Source organism: Aotus nancymaae, unplaced genomic scaffold (genome assembly GCF_030222135.1).
Source record: "Aotus nancymaae isolate 86718 unplaced genomic scaffold, 86718_ANA_hifiasm-v0.15.2.pri h1tg000062l, whole genome shotgun sequence".
NCBI lineage: Eukaryota > Metazoa > Chordata > Mammalia > Primates > Aotidae > Aotus > Aotus nancymaae.
The window spans coordinates 40863638-40882680 of NW_026988476.1; the positions used below are offsets into that span (position 1 = coordinate 40863638).

The 19043-nt window shown below is 34.4% G+C and overlaps 1 protein-coding gene across 4 annotated transcripts in view; it reads right to left on the bottom strand.

The window, feature by feature from the left end:
* DMXL2 (Dmx like 2) overlaps positions 1-19043 on the bottom strand; it is a 175338-nt gene that overhangs the window by 138328 nt on the left and 17967 nt on the right. For all 4 annotated transcript variants that reach the window (XM_021673156.2, XM_021673154.2, XM_021673155.2 and 1 more), the window contains exons 2-6: positions 9617-9742; positions 6940-7011; positions 3509-3587; positions 2236-2371; positions 1504-1570 (exon numbers count right to left, since the gene is read on the bottom strand). In XM_021673156.2, the coding sequence (XP_021528831.2) occupies positions 1504-1570; positions 2236-2371; positions 3509-3587; positions 6940-7011; positions 9617-9742 (480 nt within the window). The remainder of the gene's footprint in view (positions 1-1503; positions 1571-2235; positions 2372-3508; positions 3588-6939; positions 7012-9616; positions 9743-19043) is intronic.

Consider the following 19043-nt stretch of genomic DNA (forward strand, 5'->3'; position numbering starts at 1 on the left):
AATTTGCAGTAACATAAATGGAACTAGAAGTCATTATGTAAAATAAGACAAGCACAGAAAGAAAAATACCACATTTTCTTAATCTTATGTGGGAGCTAAAAAAGGAAATGAAGAGAAGTTGGTTAATTGGTAAAATACACAGTTGGATGGAGTAAGTTCAAGTATTCAATAGTACAGTAGGGTGGCTATAGTTAACAATAATATATTGTATATTTCAACTAGCTATAAGATTTCAAATGTTCCCAACAAAAACAGACAAATGTTTGAGGTGATGGAAATCCTACTCTGATTTGACCATCATTACACTTACACATGTTTCAAAATATCATAGGTATCCTATACATATATCAATAAAAAATAAGTTTATTGATATATAATACCAAAGGTCAATGATTTTCAACCCAATTCTATGCCGAGAAAATCAAGCATAAGAAAAAAATCTTTCAGACATGTAAGGCCTAAAAAATGCTTTTTTCTATTCACCTTTCTTCAGGAACCTATTAGAGGATATCACTATCAAAACAAGGAAAAAGGAAGATAAATGATGCCAAGAAAGAGAAAATTTAACAAAGGAGAGAAGCAAAGAGAATTTCCCAAAGTTGGTGAAAAAGAAAACCCAAAAATGGTAGCTCTGCTATTTTAGACTGGTAGAGCAACCAAGCTGGATGAGAGCAAAGAGAACACCTGTTTCCAGAATACCTCCTATGTGGGATTATACTGAGAAAAGATTCAAAGTAGTTCTAAGGATGAATCAGGTATATAGAAAAAAGAGCAAACCATAAAACAAAGTAATTATTATCTCCAAAGTAATTATTAACTATTAAGAATATTCTGCATAATCTTAATAACATAAACAATAACTTATGATTTACCTAAAATCATGAGATACCTATGTCAGGAAGATAGGAGCAAGTGAAATGAGTATCTGTATGTGTTAGATGTGAAGAGGAGGTTGGGATATCAACCCCTCCCCTTTATCAAACTAAAGCCTCAGCTTCTACAGTGGGAAGGCAAAAAATCATACATACAACCAGGGGGACTGGGCAGAGAGAATCAAGAAATGGGAGCACCTGCAAGTTATTTAAGGACATGAAAGGAAATATCAAAATATTCAACTTCACAAAAAACTGCCTCCTGGGCACAGGAATTAGAGTGGGAATAATGAGGCAGGGAGTACATCTTCTCATTGTGAATCCAGTATTATTATTTTACTTTTTAAGTTACATACATATGCTATTTTTAAACAGAAAACTTAGCTTTTAAAAAACGCAAATGATATAAGGACAAATAAAAGTAATAAGAATAGCCATTATTTCCCAAGTCCCTACAACCTGTGGGGACGATACCAAGTCTTTTACAAATAATACTTTTATTCTTCAGGCCAGCTTTGCTAAGGAGGATTATCCCAGTTTTACAGATAAGAAAACTGAAAATAAAAATGAGTAAGAAACATTTTGCATTCTTTTATTTGTTTCTTCTGTATGTTTTTGTTTGATCCTTTACCTTTCCAGCAGTAGCAAAATATTCACCATCAGGAGACCATTCCATCAAATGTACAGATACTGAGGTTCTAAAAAAGAAAAAGTTAAGCAATTAGCACTTTTAAAATCTGGTATGCTGTACATATAAATGGTCAAGATGAGATTTTTGTAACATCAGAGTCAGAATCTTCAGAATAAGATGGTTTTACACAAATAAAATATTTCACCTCCATAAAAACATAAATTAATTAAAACTACTCCAACATTCACTTTGGGAAAAGAAGAATTTAAGTAACATGCATATAGTATATCTCCACCTACATGTCCCACCAACAACCTAAATATAACATGTTAAAAGCTGAGTTTATCATCATCCCTGACTGGTCTTCGTCACATAATCTATATGAATGTTAATAGTACATCTTCCACTTGAAAGACTGGCTGGCAACTTTCACCACATCTTCCCCACTCCCCATCCTTATCTCAATCTATTAATGAGTAATTCCTATGTATCAACCCTGTCAACTCCTGTCCTGGGGCTATAACTATGAAAATACTTTCATCCTTTTTTAAAATTATTAACTGTAGCACAAATTAAAGAATGATGTTATATGGGTTTTGGTTAGAAAATATCCACTTTCTAGGCTTCTAAATGCAATGGTACCATAAAGAATAAAGATCTTTGTGAAAGGGAACGTATTTTAGGAAGCATTTGCTTTTAATTAATGAATATAAAATAGAAATAGACACTAACTTGCACTGCCAGACACACTTCCAATCATTCAAAATGGGTGGCATTTTATTATCAATTTCTTCCTCCTCTTCCAGAATATCATCTCCTGGAGGAGCCCACAACTGAACTGAATCAGTTGCTGTTAACAATCTATTATCTGAAAATTAAAGGATGTTCTGATGAATACAAAGATTATATAGGGAAATACATGCACATGGGCTTCTGTTTAGATCTGTAAACTATTAATATTACGTGAAAAGTAACCAATATCACCAACTAAAAACACTTGGTGCATATATAATTTTTAAAGTCCCTTAGAAGAAAAAAAAGCATCTTTCTGGACAGCAAAGAGTAGTTCTTAAGATTTGAGAACAACAAAGAAAAGCTTACTGGCAAAGAGTTATTATATCAAGCAAGTAAAAAAAAATTAACAGCAAATGTATTAACAGATAACAAACTCGCCAATAACTCTGAAATTACCACATAAAATGACCTCGAGATATAAGGCATAACTACAAATTAATAAAAGGTGGTTTTATACATGAAATATAAAAGTAATCCTCATTAATTATGAATATAAAAAGGGACAATAGCTATTATCATTAGAGGTTCCTAATTTTTCAAAATTAAAGATAGCAATTTCCTGATACAAATGATAAAATGAGGTGAAGTTTTTTTGTATTTTTTTTGAGACGGAGTTTCACCCGTTGCCCAGGCTGGAGTGCAATGGCACGATCTCGTCTCACAGCAACCTCCGCCTCCCGAGTTCAAGCGATTCTCCTACTTCAGCCTCCCAAGTAGCTGGGATTACAGGCATGCACCACCTCGCCCGGCTCAATTTTTTTGTATTTTTAGTAGAGACGGGGTTTCTCCATGTTGGTCAGGCTGGTCTCAAACTCCTGACCTCAGGTGATCCACCCATGTCAGCCTCCCAAAGAGCTGGGATTACAGGCGTGAGCCACTGCGCCCGGCCCGAAGTTTTCTTGGTCTCTGTTTTATTTCTAATTGTGTTTCTAAGTAAATACAACAAGAGTAAAGTGCAGCACATGTTAACTAGGAAACAAATCATCACCGTTTCTTGAAATAAAACACTCAAAGGCAGGGGAAAAAACAGAACAGTAAATTAAGCATTGTACAATGCACTGTATACCAAGAACAAAAAATTATATTCATCAACAAAAAGAAGATATAATATACTGATCATTTTCTTATTATGGGAGACTGTATCACATTCTTATCATACATTTAAAACAAATATTTAATTTAAATAATTTTAAATATAATTGCTAAATACCTTGAGGATCCCATGCTAAGTTGTATGTCACAGAACTCAAAAAAAACTGCCCAGTTTTAAGCCACTGGCACTTGAGTTGCTGAAATATGTAGACAAAAAGAAATAAGAAAAAAGAAAAAGATGTTTTTAAAATAATATCCCAAAACACTACCATTTTATCATTTTCTTCAACTTATGACCTCATGATCTGAAACAAACATGCAAATATTACACTATTATTTTCATATACTGTTTTTAACATAACTTTCATTGGTTCCACTACTATTTATTCTACCATATTGAGCTCCTTGCCATGCCCAAACAAAGCAGGTTCTCTCAGGCTTCCTTCACGTCTATAAATACATTCCTATGTTTAAGATATCCTATTCCTCACGTGTCCATCTGCAAACTCCCATCCTTCCACTAAGATAAGCTAACTCATCATCTAGGCTATGAAGCCTTCTCTGACATCCTGGCAGCACCAAAAGCACTTTTACATTCTGCCATTATAACACAGATCACATAGAATTAGTATATGTTTACATATCTGGCTCTCCCATTAAATTGCAACTGTGCAAGGGCAGAAACTATGTCATAATATTTTTTTGTTGTCTTCAGCATTTGTAATGGCTGGTACAAACATGTTAAATGTTTATTAACATAAAATAAATACACATTAGAAAGAAATGCAAATTGTCATAATCTCATGGAGTTGATGCCTAAAACTAGATTTATCTCCTCAAAAGTCAACCAATTTGCACTATATTGTATATATAATCCACAAATTTTATATCTGAATTTCAACCTATTTTCTTAATATTTTCATTCTAAAAAGTGATTTAAAGTTTAAAAGTCCTTTAAAAGACCTTTGCCCTGAAATACAATCTCTAAGTAAACAAAAATTTACATATTTCTTTGTAGTACATAAATATAAAATGTCCTTTTGTGAGAGGACATCTGTATGTTTTGCAAATGTCCTCTCACAAAAGGACATTTTATATTTATATAAAGCTATGTTACCTTAGGCAAGTTATACGTTAAATTGTTTGGCAAATAATAATTTTTAAATGGTAATACCCTTTCTTGTTACAATATTTTAAGAATATTTAACAATTTAAAATTTTATGCAAGGTTTCTTGATTACTTTGAGGAAGAATTTTAAAATATAGCTGCAATCCTACAGTCTGGGAGGCCACAATAGACAGATTGCTTAGGGCAGGAATTTGAATCCAGCCTGGGCAACATAGCAAGACCCTCATCTGTATAAAAAATTTTAAAATTAGCTGGGCATGGTAGCGCACATCTGTAGTCCTAGCTACTCAGGAGGCTGAGGTGGAAGGATCACTTTAGCCCACAAGTTTGAGGTTACAATGAGCTATGATCACACCACTGCATTCCAGCCTGGGTGACAGAGAAAGCCTCTGTCTCTAAAAAAAAAAAATGTGTGTGTATCTCTCTCTCTCTCTCTCTCTCTCTCTCTCTGTGTGTGTGTGTGTGTGTGTGTGTGTGTGTGTGTGTGTGTATCTGCAAACCCTGCACTTGATTATCCAAAAATAACTTTATACTGTATAATCAGAGAAAATGTTATTTTTAAACCCTACCACTGCTGGCCAAACAACAATCACAACAGCACACTATTTTAAATGCTGTTCAACAAATCTATTTTAGCGTAGTAATTAAGTAATTCCTAAAATTATAGACATCCCTAATATTTTTTCCTTTAGTGTTCCTCAGAGCGTAATCTGTGGAGCAACTACGTTGAAGAAATTTGGGGAATGAGGCCTGGAAACCTGAATTTTTACTATTTTAGCTCTAGGTGACTCTGAAGTAACCCAAAATTTGATATCCATTTCACTATTATAGGGAAAGACTAATATTTTAATTTACACTGTTTATGGGGAATATAAAAATATAAAATAATATAAAAAGATATATTAAAATACATGCATTTAATAAAACATACCAAAACCATTTGCTTTAATGCATTTCACTTAAAAAATACTTTAAAAATTACTTGTAAATATATACTTTTAGCATTCAAATTTAGCATTTGCAATTTTGATTATTTGTGAGTGATGGTGGAATTTTAAATGCATGCAGTAAGTACTTTTTAAAGGGGTTAATCCTAACCACATTGGATTTTTTTAATGTTAAGCAAGACAAATATATAATATAGTACCCAGTATAAATATGGATGGTTTACAATGTGGTATGCTTAACCACTTGGCTGGTAAGTGAGCTTTTCTAAACTCCTAACCCCTTCATTCAGTCAACATTTAGGAGTAACTGATATGTTCCAGATACTGTTCTACGTACTGGGGATTCGCCAGTGAAAAAAAGAAACAAAGCCTCCTACCCTTATGCACCTTTAGATAACATTCTAAATAGTAAACAATAAATAAATAAATGTTGCAAAAATAATTTTAAACAGAAAGTGGGGTTACAATTTTTTAAAGGGTGGTCAAGGTAAACCTCATTGACAAGATATTACTGAGCAAAGACCTAAAGGATCTATGGGAGCTATCTCTGGAGATAACTGGAGGAAAAACATTCCTGACAAAGAAAACAACCAACACAAAGGTTCAGAGAGGGAAGGGTAATTGAGAAATACTAAAAATGCCAATGTGGTCGGAGTAGAACCATGAGCTCTGAGACATAATAAGTGTGGTACTGAGTAGAAGGGAAGTTGTAGTCTACATTAAGGCTTTTGCCTTTCTATCTGAAAGAAATATGGAATAGCTGGGCTTGGTGGCTCATGCCTGTAATCCCAGCACTTTGGGAGGCTGAGGCAGGAGGACAGCTTAGCCCCAGGGTTCAAGACCAGCCTGAGCACCACTGGGAAACCCCATCTCTACAAAAAATTTAAAAATTAGCTGGCAATGGTGGCGCATGCCTGTAGTCCCAGCTAACTGGGAGGCTGAGATGGAAGGATCACTTGACCCTGACAGGCTGAGGCTGCAGTGAGCAGCAATCGTGCCACTGCACTCCAGCCTAGGCAATGGAGTCAGACCCTGTTTCAAAAAAAAAAAAAGAAAGAAAGAAAAGAAAAGAAAAAAGAGAGAGAGAAATATGGAACCATTACAGAGCTTTAAGCAGAGAAATGTCATGATCTGCTGTGTTGAGACTAGAGACTGGGGGTTGAGGGCAACAGGAAAACAGATATCAGATAGAGATTAGTAATCCAGGCAAGAAATAAGAGTAATTCAAACTAGGGTAGATCTCAATTAACACAGTAAATCTCAATTTGCAATATTGTAGAGACCTGAGTTTCTAAAAGCACTAGGGATATATCCCTAGTGAATTTAAGAATCCTACCATAAAGCACCAGACCAATTTTCACTGATACTCTAGTCCACTTTCAGCACTAGCTCCTAAGGAGCTTTTTATTAACATCACTTGGATTGTAAAGTTAACTAGATTCTAAAAGTATTCTATTATCCGTTAATACTTACACAATTTCTTTTATGAGAATTTATGCCCAAGGGCTCAAATATACAAACAGCATTACCATATGAAGCTGCAATCTAAAAACATAATAAATATAGCATTAATATCTAGAAAAGGGTAAAATAAATATATCTTCCTATTCATAATAATGTATAAACCAATTACATATAATATCTCAATACAGAATTCGCGGTTTATTTCCTTCCAAAAATGTATCTTGAAGTATACTGGAGTTAACAGTCTCTTCTCTGTTATCAAAAAATTCAGCAGGCTTTATTTTACATATCAAATAGAAGGCTGACCTATTCAAAGAAATCATATTTTCCTAAGAATTTTATTTTTTCAGATAAAAATAACTATTACAAAATACATTTCAAAAGCAAGCATCTTTGTCAGAAACTTTATAATCAGTGAAAATAATATAAAATCCATGAGAAAAGCATCAAATAATAACAGGTCTTAAAAATATTTCAAATAAAATGGCCTAGTTATACCATCAAACAGAAAACACCAATTGGGACACCATCTAGAGGAAGGAATAGAAAAAACGGGCTCCGATGTGTGATATTCCCCTCCCTGTGTCCATGTGTTCTCTCTCATTGTTCAACACCCACTTATGAATGAGAACATGTGGTATTTGGCTTTCTGTTCTTGTGTCAGTTTGTGACTCTAATATTCGCTGTTTTAAAATTAAACATTAAATTTAAATGTAAAAAAACAAAAAATGGGCTAAGGAGAAGTAAGAGAGCCATCCACTTCACCTGGGGGAAAAGAGCTGATGTGGACATCTCCAGAGGACTGAAGCAAGAAATTTAGGGACCAGGAGGATTTTGTTCCAGGTCACATACCTGATAAGAAAAGACATAAATCCCTCTGTTCCTAGAAACTACCAGCGTCTGTTTTCCGATAATTTCTTGAAGGCTAGTTCCCAGTTCATACTCCTCTTGGTAAGAAGGAATTAACTACAGTGAAGAGACCAAAAACCATCCTTTCTGACACCTCTGCACCCTGGTTAACCTTTAAAACTAAATTAGGTATATATTATTGTAAAGTCTGACAAAAATATTCCCTGTGATTTGAAGGCACTGTCATGCCAAAAAGTGGTTTTAACTCTTACCTAATATCTAACATTCTTTCCAAGAAAAAGCATAATCCACAACAGAAAGTTACTTCAAACAACACTTACATAACAAGTGTTGTGAATGATCCCATTCAACAGGTCAATCAATGAATGAATGATTATAATAGACTAATACGAAGTCACCAATGTGAAAGTTATCACCACAGGGATTGGGGGATAAAAGGACTAAAGGAAGATGACAATAAAGACAATAACGATATTACAATTTTGCCTTATTTACATTAAACCAGGTCAAAAAAAGTAGAAACACAAGTTACTCTGTTTCCCATGGTATGAATACCAATGTCTTATATACTTTTTAAAAACCTTTACTCCCAGAGAATGTGTTCACTGCAATTATCACCAGCAATGATATTGAGTTATTTACCAAAATTCACTTCTGACAACTATCATACAGCTCTAGGCAGGCTTAAGCTACCTTGCTTGGCCTAGAGAGAAAAGCAACGAAAAATTAATGAGAGAAATCCGACACTCTCCGTGTTTTCTAAAATAAGTGTAAGCAATGCTCTGGGGTAGGGGGACCCCGGGGGTGGAAATCAGAAAAGCAAGAAACAAGTATTAGGAAACACCAGGAAATCCAGTGTTTTAATACTACGTCAAATGTATCACTGAATTGTCAAGTACTGATATATTTACACAAATATTAAGGCTTGATGCAAACAGTAGGATACGGCAGAATAAACAGTATAATAAAGTAATCATAATTTATCATTCAGTACAAATTTGTATGATTACTATTTATCACCATGAATATTCTGATTTAACACAACCTTAATCAAATTTGTTACCCAATAAAGAACAATTTCTAGAACACTAAAGATTGTTTAAACTGTTACAATAATTATAGGTAAAAACGTTATTTCTCTATTCTTGTAGAGACATTCAACTCTGCTATATAATACTGGCCTTAATGAAGTGCTGGAGTATACAGCAAACATGCTATATTTACTTGACATACAACCAAAATTTGATTATGTTTGAAAATTGTGTGGAGGGGGTACATATGATGAAATTTAACCATTTCAAAATAAACCCTCTGTTTTAAAGCCTGAATGAACCGTAAGACTCTTCACTCAACAAAAAAAAAATCTTTCATTATATTAACAGACTTTACAAAGCACTTGCTATATGACAACCATGATATTAGACATTAACAACTTGCTGAATTTCTTAATAAAACTTTGATGTTATAGTATGGGAATATAAGGGGTGCTAGGTAGAGAAAACAGAAGTTTACTTCCCCCTACTGGCTTAACGGCTGCTAGAAGTATTAACTGGCAGAATATCAGTATGCACAGGATTGTAAGGCCTACAGATCTCTGAAGACAGCATACACCTGTAGAACAATTAATTACCAAATTTTCAGTTTAATGGCACTTTATAATTTGTATAAAACCTATCACTATACAACTTCTATTAATAGCCACCCAAGCAATACATAAGAAATTGTAGACAAGCTTTGCATAAAAGGATATGAATATTCTCTGAGATTATTAAACACATTTTAAAATGACATTTAGTAAAGAAATTAAATCCCTTACTCTTCCTTGTTGGTTAGAACACTCCACACAACTGACTTGGATGTTTCCATGCTTAGCACCAGGAATGATCTGTACACATTCAAAGTCATTTGCCAAAATAACAATATCACAGCCTGATCCATATGCCTAAAAAAAAAAAAAAAAAAAAAAGTTTTACAATATGTAAGATATGCAACTTTTGAAATCTTATTACATAATATTTTATCTTACATTTTATTGCCATCATAAAGTATACCTTGGCACACTTTACAAAGTAGTTAATTTAAGACTATCAGTTTCTAAATAAGAACATTAAACATCACATAAAAAAATAAACTGATGACACTCCATGCATTAGCATTCAACAACTGTTACTAATAGGAAAAGGGTTCTTCCAGTTCTTAAATATGACAGCCTCTGTTCCTGCAGGTCATAAATCATTCTGTTTAGACTTTCTCTCCAAAGTTCATCTCAGTAAACCCTAAAATATAAAAGCTCCAACTAAAAATACTAAGACATTGAAGACTCCAACTGTGTTCCCGGGGTTCAAACCAGGCTTTAAAAAGATTGAGAAAGAAATCAGACAGGAATTTTCCAACACAATTCCACATGCCTTAAAGAACTAGTTAAATAGATATGAACACCAAAGGCAGAATTACATGCACTGAAGCACAGCTGAACTTAAACGCATCAGTGACCCAAATGAATCCACGATGCAGCCTGCCCCTATTACCCACCATCCATCCCAAATATCACCAGGCCTGAGGGAGAAAGGAAACCAACTCAAAGTTGTTTTACCAAAGGTTAAAAAGTCAAATAAAATAGAAAATAAACTAATTTATGTAGAATATTGGGCAAATATCACTATATGGTCTGGAAAACAGACTACGACACAGAATTAAATTTTGGAAAATTCCCTTGTCCAACTGTAATGAGTAAAACCACACATTTCTTCCTATTGCAACACTTCTTGCTGTATGCTATTCCTGTTTTGCAACTTTGTGAATTTTATGACATACGGGTCAGATAGTGGGGACATTTTTTTCTTTCAAACTACCTATGATTCAATATTCAAAACAACCTAACAACCCAATTCTCAAACAAACAAACAAAATCCCCATTAAAAGTAAGATAAACATAAAACTTATGAAACAGTATTTTCCTCACTGTTTACACACCCTTAAGCAATTTAGTTACAAACTACAAAATATAGATATCCAATAGCCAGGGCTGACATCTGATAACATCTTAATCAGTGACCCACGGCCTGAAGAGATCCATATAAGGCTGCTAATGAAAGAGGGAAATGAAGATAAAGACTATACAGGAAGACAACATTACTTCTACTGGTTACTAAAACTTCCAATGTTACAAAAATCCTGCTGTAACCACTATATAAAACATCTTCGACCATGTGTTTGATTTTTAGAAATCAAAAAGTTCAACAAAAGAAAAGCAAAGACAGAATTTTAAGCAAGAAAAATATGGAGAAATTCACTCACAGGAGGAAATGATCACTTACGTTCTTATAGACAAGGCAGACTTGGTTATATTATGAATTTAGGAAAGCCAAACTGAAAGGGAATATTGAGTATATGCAGAAGAAATGTTTGTATCACCACACTAATCTTTAAAAGTATAGTATTAAAATAACAAAAATAATCCTAACACTTGAGTAACAACTGCAAAATTTCCAAAGTGACTTATATCATTATCTCAGCAAAGTGGATTGATGGAAAAAGGACAGACTTTATCTAGTTTGAAATCATACACACAGTTTTCAATTTTGGTTATGCCATGCTGTGCTATCTTAAGCAAGTTAAGTTCCCTGAGCATTTCCTCATGGTAAAATGAAGCAAATAATACTTATCTCTTAGGATACTTCTGAAAATTAAAATGGAAAATTTACACAGTCATTTAAGAAACAGAACAGTGCACCATGTCCCAAGTCTGGGCTAGGGACTGGGAACACCAAAGTACAAGACATGGTCCCAGTTACTCTAATGGGGAGATGACTAGGTAAATTACCAATTACAACTAAATGACAAACTGCCATGACAGAGATAGCCATGAAATACTAGAAGACAGAAGAGGTACTCAACAAGTGTTGTATCACTCTCTCTTTAATCTTTGCAACAAACCTGGAGGGTAGATATTATCATTGCATAAAGAAAAATTCAAGTTCATTAATTCGCCCAAGAATACAGTTACTAAATGGAAAGTGTTCAAACTCAGGTCCTTACAATTCTTACATTCTTTTCCCTACATTATATATCAAAGAGACATAATATATTCCAGATAAATATTAGTACACTTTGTTTCGATAAAGATGGGCCATCCCTAGCAACTGCTACTTAAGATAGATTTGCTCCTACGGTTCAGACACCGAAAAGACTTTTTACTCTTCCCTAGATAACCATAAATGCCTGTTGTTTTCCAGAGGATATGTACTATACTCCATTTTTCTGATCCTGCGACAGTTCTTCAAATTGGCTACATCAAAATCACCTAAGAAACTTGTTAAAAATACAGCTTGCTCAGTCCCACTCCAGAATTTAAATTAAAATCTGCATGGGTAAAATAATTTGGCAATATCTATCAAAATCTTAAATACAATATACCTTTTGATCAAATATTCCCTATTTTACCCTATATGTACAAAAGTGTGCCAAAATATATGTAAGATGTTCAGTTAGTGCCCCAGTATTTATAGTAGCAAAAACTGAAAATAATCATGCTACTCATCAGTGAATAGTTAAATAAATTACTGAATATCCATACACAATACTATACAGCTACTAACAGTTTAGAGGCTGGGTACAGTGACTCATGCCTATAATCTCAATACTTTGGGAGTTTGAGAATAGCCCGGGAAACACAGTGAGACTTCATCTCTACAGAACATCAAAAAATTAGCTGGGCATGCTGTCATGAGCTTGTAGTCCCAGCTACTCAGGAAGCTGAGGCGGGAGCATCACTTAAGCCCGGGAAGTCAAAGCTGCAGGAGCTATGATTCCAACACTGCACTCCAGCCTGGGTGACCCTGTCTCAAGAAAAAGAAAAAAATACAAAGTTTAGAGACCATTGGTTTAAAATGGTCTCAAACCCCTTATCAAACTAGTAATTCCCATCAAAATGAACAACTTATGTCTAGTGCTAATTTCCTGCTGAATCAGAGTTAGGCAATGCCTACCATTTTATATAATAACCATGATTAATGCTAAAAAGAAGTCCCTTAAATTACTGCATGCTAACAGCTTGAAAAAGTACAGAGGGCCATTCTCTAAGGAGTCTAATGTATAAATAACCTAAGTGGAAGAAAAAGGGATTCATATAATCAGTTACTAGTGAATCACATGCATTCTATAACTGAGGGCCCATGAAATTTTAGTGACCTTAAGGCATGTTTAATGTCTGTCTGGTTCCCACTATACTGAATTGTTCTTCGGAGCAAGGATCTTACCTTGTCCTTGTTTACCACAGTAGTCCCAATGCCTAGCACATAGGCAACCCTCAATAAATAGATGTGTAATAAATAAAAATATTAAAAGTCTTCCTAACATAATATCTGGCTCCAGAAATCTACCTAGAAACTTAGTCAAAGAACATCGGAGTTGAAACACTGACACTGCCTTGTTGCTAATAATTTAGCCAACCTATCCTCATAAGCTTAAGAAAAGAGGGAGAGACTGACTGATTTTCCAGTATCAACTGATTTAACAGTATCAACAAATATAGATCTACTAGAAAAGAATCTACCTAAGGCTTCCTTAATAATTTCCCATTTACTGAATACCTACTATGATCAAGCAGTTTTGCTAGGGTCTCTACAAAAATTATCATTATCTTCACAGGACTGTTTTTGAAGATGGAGAACTGAGGCCCAGAAAGGCTAAGTAATTTGCCATAGTTCACAGAATGAGGATCATCTCCTCCACAGTAAAGTTCCTGCTCTTTCCACTGCATCACCCTACTTCTACTCCATGAGGATCTTGTTAGTGCTAGAAGGAATGTGTTCATCTTTGTAATCCCAGTTAATATACCACATGATGGAGCACAGAATAAGCACTCCATAAAGACAAAAAGTTGAGATAGTTTATGCAAAATCTATAATTTACTCAAAAGATTCCCATTCTCTCAATTTTAGAGATCAAAAATGATTTTGTTTCATTCTTCTTTTTCAGAATCCAGTTTTACCAGAGGAAGAATTTACAGTGCAGGAGGAAAAGTGGGTGCTCATTAAGACTGCAAGGAAATTCTAAATTGATCCCAGAGAATATGGACATGGACTCCTTTGCGTTAGATAAATGAAATATTTCTAAGCTAAGTATAAACTAGCTTCTTCACATGTGGGAGATAGGCCACAGGATTATTATAGGGAGGCAAGGAGAAGGGCAGCAAGCCTTTTCTGGAGAAATGGAATCCCTTGACCATATTATCCCTCTTCAGATTCTTTGTAGAGCTGACCTGTGCCAGAGCACAATATACCAGTGTCCTGCTCTTCTAACAATACTGATCTATAAAACACTTTATCTCAAAGTCAAGGATATGGTTCAGCCCCTACACACAGAGAAGGCCCAAGAAAAGAGGAAGCGACTTAGGAATAATTGCTTTCCTTCCATTCATGTAGGAGGATTTGTTTTATAAAAAGACTGAAGTGTTTCTATGATGATAAAGAATGATTAGCTGATATTAGCAATTCATAACTAAGAGACAATTCTGTAGCATAAGCTCTTACATCCAAGAAAACTTTAAAATATTAACCCTCACTTGTTATAATCCTATTTTTAGAGACCAAATCCATCCTATTAAGAAAGAAGAGTATTCTCTGCTTTGAACGTTGAAACTAACAGTTTTCAACCTGAAGTCTAATAGCCATGTCATAGATGGCCTCAGTATGTCTCTGAACTCTAAAAAATTTTATTTAAAGTTCTGCAAATGTGTTTATTTCCTTTGCTGTGGTATTATTACCACAATAAAGATACTGCTGCTTTCTTTAGAGCAGGGCTCCCCAATTCCTACTACCAGTCTGTGGCCTGTTAGGAACCGAGCCTCACAGCAGGAGGTAAGCAGTGGGTGAGGGAGCATTACGGCCTGAACTCCACCTCCTCTCAGATCAGCAGTGACATTAGATTCTCATAGGGGCACAAGCCCTATTGTGAACTGTACGTGCTAGGGATTTAAGTTGCATGCTCATTATGAAAATCTAATGATACACATAATGTGCTTGAATCATCCCGAAACCATCCTTCTCCATCACCCCTTGCTATAGAAAAACTGTCTTCCACAAAACTGGTCCTTGGTGCCAAAAAGATTGGAAATGGCTGCGCTAGAGGGTTTAACGTCCTCATGAACAATGCAAAGTTTGAGGTCATTGACAACTACTGACAGATGCATCTAAATTTAAAAGACAAAAAAAGCACTGATAAATCAAGGAGTATCAGGCATGTAGAGAGGTTTTTTAATATCCAGTGTAAAGAGGCATAACACACTCACTCAGACTTTAACTTTAGTTTTATATATAATTGTCTTAACTACATTATTTTCAGAAAGAAAACTAATACTCTAATCACACAAACACTGTTCTAATTTCTCAAATTTCTTCAATGTCTCAGATAAACTGAAGTGGAGAGTAACAAAATGAAAACTTTTTAAAAACTTACACAGACTTCGTATTTCCTATGAAACTATAGCATATAATAGATTGATTACATTCACATTTACTATAGAATAGTTGGATGTTTTAACATCCTGGAAGTTACAGGGTCAAAGTTTGAGATCATTGACAACTACTGATATGCGTCTAAACTTCAAAGACAAAAAATAAAAATAATAAAAAAAAACAACCTGATAAACCAAGGAGTATTAAGGTTGAGAGGTTTAACAAAGTACTGTAATCTTACCAAGAATACTATACCAAGAGTGTTACTATTAAACTCTCACCTCTCCCTGGGAGTGAGTTTTGATCTATATAAATATGTCTACTCTTCTCCAGATGAAGGCACATTTTATTCAGAGTTAAAAAAATAATTACAAGGAAGTATACCATTTATTAAAAACCTATGGGGTGACAGGTATTATACTATTTTTATTCCATATTCCTAATCTTTCTTTCAAGACTGCAATAATCCTAGAATTTGGTTATTAATCCCATTTTAGTATTTTTGAAAATGGAATTTCACAGAATTTAATCAAATTCCTAAGACACAAGGTAAATACATGACTGTAATTCAAACTCAGCCCTCTTTACGCTGTTTTTTCCACTTTACTAATGATGTTTTTCTGTCGTTTTCTGTTGCTCAAATTTTTTGCACTTTTGGTTAATTACATTTAAATTCTCCATTTCTGTTGTGATCTTTCCTCCATAAACAAAAAAACTAATGGGAAGACAGGGTTGTCTAAGTTTTGATAGTTACTTGGTTGTACCAAGAGATCTTATAGAAAGAGTCTTAAGAGGCCAATGCTGACATATGAAAAAAATCTTACAACCAAGAGGACAAAGCACAGATTAAAGATTTCCCAGGAAAAAACACCCATTTCCTCTCTCCATTTTTGTCACCTAATTGAAATCCTAACTCTTTATGATATTCTCAGAATTATTAATTTCTAAAAAAGGACAAACAGCTTTCCTTATTGAATATGTTCCTAATTAAGCAAAAAATTTCGTTAAGTCACATATCCGTTGAAATCATGTAAAAGGTAAATAAGGCCCATAAAATGTTTAATTTTAATGTTCTCAGTAACAAGGTTTTCATAGAGGAAATAACACATACACTAAATTTTAAAATTAAATAAGAAAATGAAGTCACCTTCTCATTCTGTTCACCCTTCTTACCCTTCTCCTCCTCATTCCCAGGAAGCAATTACTTAATAATTACCTATGAACTTTTCCTGAAATGTTCAAGATATAAAAGCATATCTTTTATAAATCTTTCTTTTTTTAAACATAAATGGGATCATGCTATATACAATTCTGCCATTTCTTTTCCACTTAGTAACAATGTATCTGGAAGAACTTTGTACATTTGCACAGAGGAAATTAATTCATTCTTCTTAATAGCTGCATAGCATTAATATTTCATTTTGTGGCTTTGCCATAATTAATTTCGGTTGTTTCCAGTCTTTTACTATTTCAAACAATGCTTCAATGAACATGTATGCATATATGATATATGCACATGTGTCCAAGAATCCCTACAGGAGAAATTCTAAGGTATAATACGCTGGATCAGTGATTAAAATTAATTGCTACTGCAAATTGCCTTCCAAAAAGATTATAGCCCCCATGTGTATAAAGGTACCTATTTCTCCACTTCCTCACTAACCTCAATCATTATCGAATGTTTTAATCTTTCCATTCCAACAAAACCTGACATCTCCCTGTTGTTCTAACTTGTATTTTTATTAGAAGGAAAGGAAAGTATCTTCTCACATATTTATCAGCCATTTATATTTCTTTGTCTGTAAACTGACTACTCATATTATTGGTCCATTTGTCTTTCTGCAATTTTCACACCTACAAACAAACGCTTACCATTATGAACTCCCGGCCAACACCACCAGTGCCAACCCCAAGACAAATAAAATTCCTACCCTTCAGATGTAAGTTCACACTATAGTAAGAAAAGCAGGAAGGGGTAGCATTTGAGTAAGTTCTTTAGTCCACATGATTGAAAACACACTTTACTGACATGATTCAGTTATTCTAACTGCCAAAAGTCCACTCGAGAGTGCTGAATGAGCAAAATAAATACATGAAAAAGGAACTAAACAGTAAGAAGAAAGCTTAGAGCAAAAAAGTTTAACCTAAGTCAATGATGAGTACAGAAATGTCAGAAATAACCTAATAATGACTGCTTGTGTGGTAATCAAGGGGACTGGGACTGTTCCTCTTAGAAACAACTCACATCAGAAAATGCAAAATTAACAAAATTTATACAAGTAACAGTAGAAAAAAGCAAAGCTGTGGGTGGTATGTTGAGGGAAACATAAGACAAGGCTTGACTAAAATTTGTAAAAACAAAAATCTATGGGCAGAAGAAAAAAGTAAACAGAAAACTTAAGAAAACATTATGAGTAAATGGTAAAAGACAAAATGATTTCAAATTTCTTCCTAACTACTCCACAACAGCAACTGGCCTGCAAGAAATAACTTTCTTTATAAAAATAAAATGTTGGCTGGGCGCAGTGGCTCACACCTGTAATCCCAGCACTGTGGGAGGCCGAGGCAGAAGGATCACAAGGTCAAGATATGGAGACCATCCTGGCCAATATGGTGAAACCCGGAGTCTGCTAAAAATATAAAAATTAGCCAGGTGTGGTGGTGTGTGCTTCTAGTCCCAGCTACTCCGGAGGCTGAGGCAGGAGAATAGCTTGAACCCAGGAGGCAGAGGGAGCCGAGATCACACCACTCCACTCAGCAAGACTGTCTCAATAAAAAAAAAAAAAAATCTAAACTTAGACTTTTAAAAGAACAAGCTTTAATATTACTGAAAAAACTAGCCAATTTTGATAATTTACTAATAGATGGAACCATAATAAACTTCTAAGTACTAATCTAAAGAGAAACAGATACTTGCAGTTCAAACTAAGTCTATTTATATACCTCTAATAAAGAAGAAAAATGTATTTTTGTTTGTTTGTTTACTGGTGCTAGTAACATCTGAAAGGAAAATTAAACCTTGAAAAGCAAAATATGCAATAATTATTTGCTCTAATTAACCATTATAAAACCAACTCTATCTCCAGCTTGCCTGCATTCTCAATAAAGGTAGATCCAGAAGTAGAAATCCAAAATCATCTCTTATATTTGATATGTCAGTGCTAAGAATAGCTATTTTTAATAACTTTTCTATGTCAGTGCTAAGAATAAACTATTCAAAGTATTCATTGTCAAAAATCTCTAAAAAAAAAATCACAGTAATACTGTAAAAATCAGCCCCATGGCCTGGCCAACATATACAAAAACCTAGAGTCACCTTTTGGCTTCAAATTTATTCTCAAAAGCTTGTAGTATGTAACAATTTGCTTCGTCAAAAATAACGAAGTAAAACACTACTTTTTAACAGCTACTTCTAAAGAAATAAAAAGCATATTTTTAAACACTATAAATACAGAAACTACTTTAAGTGACCCAATATTGTGTTTTGGGTTTGTTTTGTTTTGTTTTTTTGAGATGAGATCTCACCCTGTCCCCTAGGCTGGAGTGCAGTGGCACAATCTTGGCTCTCTTCAACCACTGCCTCCCCCCAGACTCAAGCAATCCTCCCACCTCAGCCTCCCAAATAGCTGGGACCACAGATGCAAGCCACCATACCTGGTTAATTTTTTTTATTTTTTTGGTAGAGATGGGGTTTCACCATGTTGCCCAGGCTAGTCTTGAACTCCTGGGCTCAAGCAATCTGGCCAGGAGTGCTGGGATTACAGGCCCTATCCTCCTAAAGTGCTA